Source organism: Phalangium opilio, unplaced genomic scaffold (assembly GCF_054372755.1).
Source record: "Phalangium opilio isolate 3A_F unplaced genomic scaffold, DU_Popi_V2 ptg001170l_1, whole genome shotgun sequence".
In the NCBI taxonomy this organism is placed as follows: domain Eukaryota; kingdom Metazoa; phylum Arthropoda; class Arachnida; order Opiliones; family Phalangiidae; genus Phalangium; species Phalangium opilio.
In genome coordinates, this window is record NW_028324255.1 from 12,198,005 (window position 1) to 12,208,747 (window position 10,743).

At 37.3% G+C, this 10,743-nt stretch overlaps 3 protein-coding genes across 3 annotated transcripts; all 3 read left to right on the forward strand.

Annotated features, from left to right (window-relative positions):
* Positions 1 to 479: 479 nt before the first annotated feature.
* LOC149587309 (apicoplast pyruvate carrier 1-like) lies at positions 480 to 7,261 on the forward strand. Its single transcript, XM_089863428.1, has 6 exons — positions 480 to 557; positions 625 to 778; positions 862 to 1,732; positions 2,257 to 2,383; positions 2,451 to 2,590; positions 7,127 to 7,261. Exons 3-6 carry the CDS (start codon positions 1,461 to 1,463, stop codon positions 7,203 to 7,205), a joined length of 618 nt encoding a protein of 205 aa, XP_089719554.1. The 5' UTR covers positions 480 to 557; positions 625 to 778; positions 862 to 1,460; the 3' UTR covers positions 7,206 to 7,261.
* Positions 3,840 to 4,988, forward strand: LOC149587310 (uncharacterized). The gene is made up of 4 exons (XM_089863775.1): positions 3,840 to 4,139; positions 4,200 to 4,371; positions 4,442 to 4,570; positions 4,634 to 4,988. Exons 1-4 carry the CDS (start codon positions 3,953 to 3,955, stop codon positions 4,986 to 4,988), a joined length of 843 nt encoding a protein of 280 aa, XP_089719901.1. The 5' UTR covers positions 3,840 to 3,952.
* LOC149587311 (uncharacterized) lies at positions 7,126 to 9,508 on the forward strand. Its single transcript, XM_089863554.1, has 6 exons — positions 7,126 to 7,249; positions 7,898 to 8,047; positions 8,117 to 8,239; positions 8,312 to 8,533; positions 8,612 to 8,711; positions 9,363 to 9,508. The coding sequence occupies exons 2-6, from the start codon at positions 8,015 to 8,017 to the stop codon at positions 9,506 to 9,508; spliced, it is 624 nt and encodes a 207-aa protein (XP_089719680.1). The 5' UTR covers positions 7,126 to 7,249; positions 7,898 to 8,014.
* Positions 9,509 to 10,743: the final 1,235 nt, after the last annotated feature.

Consider the following 10,743-nt stretch of genomic DNA (forward strand, 5'->3'; position numbering starts at 1 on the left):
AGACAGATTGGTGTCTATGTGGAATAGACGGAAGACCAGTAGATGGTGGTGTTTAGAAGCCAGAATGTACAGACTGGTGTCCAAGTGGGATGGACAAAGACCAGAAGATGGTGGTGATTAGAAGCCAGTATGTACAGACTGGTGTCCATGTGGGATGGACGAAGATCAAAAGATGGTGGTGATTAGAAGCCAGTAAGTACAGACTGGTGTCCGTGTGGGATGGACAAAGACCAGAAGATAGTGGTGTGAGAACTCAAGTGGAGGAGCCATTTCCGTGACCGTGAAAGCAGTTCGGAAATGGCGAACACGTTTGCTCCGATTTGGAAACTGCGAACGCGGTCACGTGGGTGTAACAACAGACACACACACAGACCCCCAAACACACACAGACACACCCACACACACCCAGACAGACACACACACACGACCGTTACAGAACCTCTCCGTGACATACGTCACTCGGAGAGGTAAAAACTTGGAAGGAAACACAGACTGACATCTGCTTCAGGAATTTTACATGAAAAAAGATTTTGTACTTCAAATTTACCGCAAATTATGTGAGAATTGCTCATTTGTGGAAATCCTATCGAAAGCAAATAAAATGGGGAATTTTATTTTTTTTAGGATTAAGTAAAATTAATCAAAATAACAAAGGATAAAAAAATTGTACAATCAAATTCTAGATACGCTTAGTACAAACCTTAGATGTGTTAAAAGGGTTGATTTCAGTGGGGCTTCGACGCGAGAGGAACGAAGCAGACGATCCGTATTTCTTAGGGTAATATGACCGGTGGGATGTGTAAATAAATCTTTTCAAGCGATTTGAATTTTTTTCTGAAATATTTTGTCTTCTTAAAATAGCCCTTCGTCTGTTGAAGCCGAAATTGAAAGAAGAAAATACCAAAAGATACTAACAGATACTATGTTTCTAAACATACATATTTTGCAAACTCACACACGTACAACCAGAAGTAAGAGGAGACTAGAAGTAAAGAGCTCTAGCATTGGTAGTAGATCCTGGCACTAGTGAACAAATTTGAGGATTTTACGTCGCTTCCATCGCGCCTACACTACAGAGAAAAACATTGGTCGAGTGCCAAAAACATTTCCTACGAGGAACACGGACGCGGGTGCTGGAATCTAGTTCGGCCGTCTATCGCCACGAGCGTCTCACGTTTTGGAGGGGAAATTCAGAAACCGCTACCAGAGCGCCAACCGTTGGTGGGTTATCAAGAATATTCACTTTCGCCAAGTGAAGAATTTGGTTAGCTCAGTACTTCTAGTCTCATCTCACTTCTGGTACAACTATTTGAAAAAGCAGTACATGACTTGCTATATGCTATTGCCTAAGGATTATATCCAAAAAATTAAATATAAACCAAAAACAGCTGTTTTGGCATTAGAAATCAGTTGTAGCGCCGACACCTAAAGAGAAGCACTGTAACGAAAAGCGAAAAAATATGTTGAAATCGTCCACAAAGGCATATTTATCCCTTTTCGGATCTTTCCTTTTATGTTTTGTGTTGGGGTTTTACTATTCAATGGGCAATCTAATACCGTATCTATTATCATTCCTTCATAATAAAGTTGACGATAACATCACCATTAGCAGCATGACATGGACCACCAGTCTTTGTGAAAGTGCTTACAGTTTATTCACAATAGTAGGCGGCTTTTTAATACAAAGAATTGGAGCTCGAAAAACCGCATTCATTGGTACAATAATTATTAGGTGAGTTTTTGAACTAAAGCTATTTGACACTGATTTTTTTTCGAAAAGTTTTACTTACCAAAATTATTATCCTAATGCTAAATATCGAGAAAATGTTTCGGTGTGAGCGCGACTATAGATTTTGTCGTGAATTAATCTCTCTGATGCTGAAGCTGTTATAAATGTCTGCCAACGAGTTAAAATTTTGTTTAAAATAGACCCTAGATTATTAGACTCTAAGTTTTGATTCAAATTGATTCAAGAAATTATAAAATAATAGTTTCCTCGCGACGAAGAGTTGCAATAATTTTTGTAAAGATTTCTGTAAGGTTTGCGTTAAAAAAAGGCCTCGTTATTTCCTAAAAGTTTTAGTCACAAAGCATTTGTTACCACAAGAAAAGTTAGTTATAGAAACTCTGAGTACTGAGTACTAGTCTAGAATCACACCCTAGCCCTTGGGTCGTAAGTAGTGACGTTGCGATACCGTTTGCCAGTGACTTCATAGGTTAAATCTAAAATTCAAAAAGCATTTTTTTTTTGCTCAGTGCTTTTCAGGGTGTTTCCTATTTCACCATCAAGTCCAATTTAGTTTGGTTTTTGCTAACGTCCTCAGTATTGGCGTGGTGTGGAGGGGGATTTAACTACATATCAACTATTGTGGCTGTTTCCAGTGTGAGTAATTCTAAACTTTATTTTCAACATCGAAATAATAGCGATTCTCCACCATTTTGTTTAACAGTGGTTTCCAGAAACATTTGGTACTTACTTTGGACTGGTTAATGCAGGATGGGGTATTGGAGGTATTGTTTGGATGCAGATTGAAACTGCCATGATAAATCCTCAAAACCTTGAGTTAAATATGACGTCTGATCAAAATGGGTAATAAAACCTACAATTAGATATTGCATTGACAAATTGTTGTCGTATTTTTACCTCTCCGAGTGAATATGAAACCTCATTTAAGCGTCAAACTATATACAGGGTGTTTTTGAAAAGTCCGTCAATAATGAAGGATCATGTTTATTGGGCCCAACTGAATGGAAAGTATCAAAGCACATGCGGTTTACAACATTAGGTTACGAAGATATGGCCCTCCAAACATTTGCCCCTAAAACAAGGAGATATCCAACAGAGTACGGCTTTAAACCGAGTAACCAGCTTGTTTGGAACTTTTAGTCAATTTCAATAGCCTTCAATTTAAAAACGTTTAGTACCTTTACTCAGCAGAAGGGTATAAATGTGTAGAAGTATGCTTTTGTATTCATTGTTGGATTCTAGTCAAATCTTTAACATCACAGACTGCGCTCTTGTACGCTAATTAAGTGGCTAAAAACCTTGAAACTTGGAATTGGCTTGACATTCCCGTCGTAGGCATACTTCTACACATTTTATACCCATCTGCTGAGTAAAGGTACAAAACGTTTTTAAATTGAAGGCTATCGAAATTGTCTGTAGTTCTAAACAAGCTAGTTTCTCGGTTTAAAGTCGTACTCTTCATTGTTGGATATTTCCTTGTTTCAGGGGCCAATGTTTGGGGGGGGATATCTCTGTAACTAAATGCTGTACACCCCATGTTCTTTGGTACTTTCCACTCAGTTGGGCCCGATAAACACGCTCCTTAATTATTGATGGACTTTTCAAAAACACCCTATGTAAAATTGCGTGATTAAAATTGCATATGATGTTGATATGCGTCAATTTTATAAAGAGCGAATAATAAAGATTTTACCATACTGTATTATAGATTATAGAAATTCTTCAAATATAGGACAATTAAAGACATCTTTGCCACGAAAAGTTTATAAAAACAGAGTAAATAAGTCGATTTAGGATTAATAAAAAATTACGGTAGAGACGGTTGTTTTTACTCAATATTGGAAACCAATAACGAAAACTACATTGCGACACACTTAAACTTAAGCTGGATTTCTACTCGGCAGAAAAGTACGACGGAAACACGGCGTAACTGGTTTCGACGGAAATATTTTACGTCGGGCTCGACAGAATTGCCGCTCGGTTCGTTTCGGTCGGACTTAAAACGTGTTCTATTTTTACCGTCATAGTCGACTTAAAAAAACATCGTTCAGCCAATGAGAAATCGAGAATTCTAATACGTCACAGAGTCGCGCGCAACAGCAAATTCCCCAGTTTGGTGGATTTTCTGGGTGCCATTTTATTTTTGGGCCTCGGCCACGATAAACCTCGCTAATAGCTATTCGCTTTCGCACTTTCTGAAAAACTATGCCCCCTCGTAAAGGCAGCAAAGCTGCTACGGAATCAAAAAAAAGATTAAAAGTAGATAAAGAAATGTTTATAGAAGAAGTTAGAAAATACTCTTATTTATATGACTTAAGTCATAAAGACTACAAGGATACGTTATTGAAGGAGGATAGATGGGCTTCAATTGGAGCCCTTTTCCATATTAATGGTACGTTCTCTTTACATATTTTAAATTTCTTTGGTCTAAATGTATTGCTATATATTACAGGTGTTGAGGCATACAACACTTGGAAAGCCATAAGAGACCGCTACACTAAAGAGAAGAAAACCATTTGCGACAGCAAACGAAGCGGAGCTGGAGCGGATGAAGTTGTCTGTCCCAAATGGACTTTATTTAAAACGCTGGATGCCTTTTTAAAGACAACTATCAAACCCAGGGAGTAAGCCCTAGGCCTATAACACATTATTTTAACCGATCTGCATGCGAATAATTTGAAATTAATTATAAAGAACCTCAAGTAACATGGAACTACCAGAGTCGCAGACTAGCATTTTGGAAAGCTCTACCCAGGATGAGGAAAGTGCTAATACTGCAACAATAATATTTGAAAACATGATGAATCCTTCATCAGTTGTATTGTAAAGTTTTTGAAGTTGAAGTAGGACAAAGTATAATTAATTATATTATTTTGTTATTGTTAGAAATGATTTGTCAGATGATAATGAAGACAGTGGGTCTCAAACAAAAACAGACACTTCTGAAGCCTCCCGTTCTGCCACACCAGGGTCTTCGCGTGATGGAATGACTGAAAACAATCCTGGGCCTTCGAGTAAACGAAAGAAAAGTGATATTTTAGACAACAAGTTTGAAAAAATGATGGATATCTCAGAGAAGACCCTGTTAACGCAGATAGCGTCAATAAAAAATAATGACAAGGACGAAATATATCATTATTTTACAAGTTTAATGGGACGATTTAGAAAATTGGATGCCAGAAATCAAATTGAAGCGCGTCATAAAATTGAAAATATTTTTTATGAATTGGAAAAAGAATAAAAACTTTCATTTTGAACCTCTTGTTACTCTATCCATTTGCCATGAAACTTGGCCTTCATTACAAAAATAACTAGCTAATGTGTCTCTCATTCTACCAACACTAACTGAGTGACGATTATTACGATAAAGATTTCCACAAGGTATGATAGCATTTTCAGGTCCTACTTCTTTCCGCCAAAGTCCATCCAAAACCATTCCATCATTTCCCTCTCGATCAACGTAATTTGAGGATGGTAAATACAGTTTCTCCTCATCTCTTTTAAAAGCTTCTTTCGTAATTATAAAATTATGGAGGCACACAGTCGCTTTGATAATATTGTCAATGTTCTCAGGTTTCCCTTGAATTGTTTTATGAAATATTCGCCACCGAGCAAGATATATCCCGAAAGTATTTTCAATAACTCGGCGACCTCGGCATAATCGATAATTAAAAATCCTTTGAGATAATGTTAATCCTCTTCTTGGGTAGGGTCTCATTATATGTTTGTTTAAGGGGAAAGCTTCGTCAGCTGCGATGTAATATTGAAAACCTTGGATTGAATTTGGAAGATACGATGGATCAGGAAGAGACAATAATCCTTCGTTAAGCTTCCTTCCAAACTTTGAGTGGGAAAATACCCCGCCATCGCTTTGGCTTCCGAACGCTCCAACATCTACCATTGTAAATTTATATTCAGCATCACAAAGTGCCAAAAGTATGATACTAAAATATCCCTTGTAGTTGTAGAATCGCGAACCACTTTTAGCTGGGCATCGTATGTTTATGTGTTTCCCGTCCAGGGCTCCGATACAATGAGGGAGGTTCCAAGCTCTCTGGAATTCTTTACTTATCGCGAGCCATTCTTTAGCTGTGGTTGGTAGTCTTAAATAAATTGGCGAAAGAACTGTCCATATTGCCTCACAAGTTTCTTTGATAATATTGCTCACAGTAGTTGCTCCTAATCTGTATGCAAAAGACAGGCTAATTTGCATATCCCCACTCGCTAAATACCTTTAGAAAATTACATATAAGTATAGCTGTAAACTAAGACAACAAAAAACAAAAATCTAACCGTAAAGTTAACGATAACTTTTCTTCCGGAGACACTGATTTACGAAACCTCGAATCTGCCTTGTGGATGAGTGGCCTAATTAATTCTAAAATTTCATCAAACTCCATTTTGTTCAATCGAAAAAATCTGCAAGAAAATTGTATAAAGTCAGAAAAAAAATACCTGAAAATTTCATTACATTAGGTTTACATACTGAAAATGTTTTTCATCATCCATTTGTCGCATTTCAGAAACCAAAGTTTGTTGGTAACCAAATTGTTGCCGTTTTCGAAAAATATCTCTAACCCAGAAACGTCTTTTCATACCATCCTTATAATTTTTGTAGCATAAGTAAGTCAATAAACTATAATTAAACACACACAACGTACTTAAAATTTCACTAGCAAACTCGGAGCCCTCCATATTTCTTTTTTGTTTACAGTTAACAGCTGTATGCAAATTACTATACTATTGACGCGCCATCTATACATTTTACGTTCGATAATCATCACGTGACCTACTGAGTTTCCGCTACCGAATATATTCGGTTTGAAGTGAAAACTCACTACCGTCGACGGTGGGCGTAAAAAAAAATTCAAACCGCTGGCGCCGTGTTTCCGTCGTAATTTTCTGCCGAGTAGAAATCCAGCTTTATTAAAGAAATGTTCAGATGCAAAAAATAACCCATTAATTCTAATAAGGCTATAGCTTCTACTTCTTAGTATTACACTTTACGTATCTGTCTGAGTGTTAATGGTTGTTAAATCGGAGCAAACGTGTTCACAGTTCACAGAAATTCGGAAAATTGTTCTTCATGCATCACGTCCACTTCCCTTCTACTTATAGGTATATAGAGAGCGTACTGTTTACACGCCAACCGAGTTGTGAATTTAACATTCTGTAACGCTCGAAAAATGCATTATTTTAATTTTAACGCCTGCAGTTCCTTATAAATTAAGAGCAGTTTGCGCATTAGTGGTCAGATCCTTTTCTCGACTCGGAGATATAAAATTTTGGTTTCCCAACTTGTTATTGTTGTGACGGTTATTTTAAATTTAAATTTTCTTGTCGTAATGATACTATAAAATAAAATTATATATATTACAGATATTTCACGGATGAAAATCTACTCGCTCGTGTACCGAATGCGCTTTGGGAAACGGCAGCAATGTTTTTTTTATCATAAATGCTATTGGGTCATTCTTATTGTATACTAAAACATCATCCACGGTAGTAAAATTTAGCAGCTACTCCAACATACAAAATGGCGTTACATAAATATTTGAATTCTATAGCTTTTACGGAGTAGTGTTACGCTATCAAAATCAGTCACTATAAGCACGAATCTATTGAACTATGATTGTACAGCTCTACCATATGCCCCTTCTATCGTGTCGATTTGGCTTGGGTGTTACCCTCCTAGCTTTGACGCGTTTTGCGTAGCCAATCACAAGACAAGAGGAAGTGACGTTTCGAATTTACACACCCCCGGACTCCCCCTCCCTTCTCCCGCTCCTAACACTAACAGACACGTGACTGATGTCTCCTTCCGCTAAGCCCCGCTCAAACCTTATCGAGAGGTTAGACAGCGTAACGCAGCTGTATATTCATAGTTATATAGATCCATGCTATAAGAAAATAGCCTTAATCAGAAAGTGCTTTAAAAACATAAGATGTTTACGTTCTAACATTTGACATCTATTTTTTCTAAAAGAATGAGTTATATACACTTTAAAGTTTCATCGAATACGTATTCTTTAATGACTTAATTGAAGCTACCACTGGAAACATTGAATTGAACTTGCTAATCCATCCTGTAGAGACATAAACCATTGTGCAATCCATAATTAAAAAAAAAATGTATACATATATATTTAGGATGACGAATCCAATAAAAAAGATGATTGCGACAAAATATCTTTTAAAGAAACCCTCGTTAAATATTTGAAACGGAAGGAACTTTATCTACTTTGGGTTATAGGTTTTCTATTGGCCATGCCGAGCATTTACGTTTTCACATACTTGAAAGTAAAGTTACTTAAAACAATATTCTTTAAATCACATGGTCATATTAACGTTTTCCTTATTAAATATTAGTCATTTGGAATGCACATTGTGAACAACGATCATCTATTGACTTATATTTACTCCTTCGTCTCTTCTGGAACAATATTTGGGAAAATAATTATTGGAATAATTTGTGACAGAACGTCTCATAAGGTTGATACTTGGCTACTTAAAATCAGTAAACTGTGAAGAGTTTTCGAAAAGTTCTGAAAGTTTGTTTTTCAGATTGCCCTCGTTGTGATATGCGTATGTTTGGGACCATTCATACAGTTGCTAACATTTTGCGCTTATCTTCCACCAACGGCTTTTCTAATCACGTCATCACTCTGTGGTTTTATAGCCATTTCCGCTGGCAGCGCAGCTTTTTGCATTTTACCAATGTGTACAGTTCGAATTTTTGGTAAAAATCATTCCGGAGAGGTGTCGGGCCTTATTATGAATTGTCAGGTGAATATTTTCAATTTGACCTAAAGATTGAAGCTCACAGAATAAACAAAAAATAAAAAGTATATATTTCGGTTTAAGTTTATTGGTGGACTTGTTTCGAGTGCAATGTTTGAGCCTCTACAAGACATTCTTGGCTGGAACTGGATGTTTACACTTCAGTTGGGAATTTCTGCTTTTGGTAAGTATAATATTCTGTTATTCACAAACTCATCCTTATAAATCGTATAGACCATTTCATTAAATACTTGCGAAAAACCAATGCACAGGGGAAGGACCTCAATATAAGGATAGTTCCCTAGCGCCAAGAGAGAACGTCAGATGACGCTCGCGTTCGCTAACCCGCGGGAAGCTAGTCGACTCACACTTCCGCTAATTGCGGTGCTTCTTAGCCTAAAATGGCGGCCCGTCGCCCTTCCCCTGTGCTTTTTACTTTTCCTATGACATTACAGGAATGGTCTATACCAGGGATAGATTTAATTGAGAAGTTGGAATGGAGAATAGAGTAATGTGGACGCCCATAAAGTCCCGAACCCCCTTCCACAGAATGGAGGGGAATGAAAGAAGAGGCGGGTCATTGCAACAGAGGTAAAAAGGAATTACGTATTTTTCTCCGTACCCTTCAGCAACGTCATCAAAACGTAGTTTAAGTGAGCCAATAAGATAATTTAAACTTTACGTTACGTGTTGAAAGGAGGGGCTCTATACTGGGCTATGAGACGGACTGAAATAAATTCCTACTTCTAAAATTGAATCTATCCCTGTTTGTAATATGCACAAGACTAGATTTACGCACTTTACAGCAAAGCATCTACAAACTTCTTTTTTATAGCTTTAATTGTTGCGCTATCCCTGCCTAATGAAGAATATGGAACTTCAAATGGGAAAAATGAACGTAATGTGGATAAATTGGATGTCAGATTGACAAACTTCGCACAAAAATCGTATTCGAACGTAAATGTTGAAACTAGTCATTGATTAAATTGAATATTTGTAGCGAATTGTGTAACGGTCATAAGAAATAATAGATTAAATTTAACTAACATGTCAATCCACTACAAAAGTACGAAGGAAAAAGGATTAGGCTATCCGGGTTTCTCGCTACCTTACTCATTTCAGGAAGCGTAGGTAATATTAAGATAAAGTCAGTTTGTCTAGGGGATGATTTTATAGGAGATAAGATAAATTAATTTAAGACGGTATTGAGAGTTACCAATAAGTCGATACCTTTACTATACGTAAACAAATAAACATGGTACGAAGGTCATGACCATACAAAATTAATAATAATACACAATGGCATGCAGGTTCTTAAGGAACCTCTTTAAATAATAATAACAACAATGAAAATAATAAAGTAATATAATAAATAAATGATATTCAACGTCACGTGTTCTGGTGAGCCGTGATCATCTTTGGCGGCGTGCGTCGCGTGTGGTACCGGACACTGTTGTCTTAATAATAGACGATTGTTTTTAATTGCCCGAGCTCTTTTAGTAATTAGAGTCTTTTCAAGCGCGGTATTCGGCGCGGGAGAAGAAGAGTTTTTGCTTAACCAAAAGCCATAGAGAAAGCGAACCGAAACATTGTTAAGTTTGGTTTTTACGATTCGTGTATATAAAAGTTTAGACCTAAGTCTGGGACGTCCAGAGACCAGCCCTCCTCTTCAAAAACGTGGGTCTCTCTGTTCTATCTTTTTCATTCTCCCCCAAGTCTTTGGGACCCCGCGCCCGAGAGCAATATTGTCGTCTCTTTTTTTAAAGGCCCCACTTCCATGCCCTTAATGGCTTAAGAAGAAGTCATCGGGGCTCCTCTTTCATCTTTGCTTCTACCGCCGACCAAATTGTCCTTTCCAAGAAAGTTCAGCTTTCTATAGGTAAAGCGCGCCCGCACACACACACTCACGAATAGATCTTAACTTGGTCCTGCTATCAAATAGGGGACCAAACGCACCCGTACTATATACATATATACAAATATACAACAATGCATTTACCAATTCTATTTTACTGGTACGTACGTTAAAGGCAACTCTCAATACTTTTTAGTGAAATAAATGAATAAGCAAGATTGTCAAAATTCGTTCGAGGGAAGCTGGAGGGAGAACACTTCTCGCTTTGAGTAAGGGAAAGATAAGGACTAATGACTTAAGGATATGGGTTTATGACTGGTGGGATTTGAAAGAGCGGTTTCGAACTTCTTTGGCCGAGAAA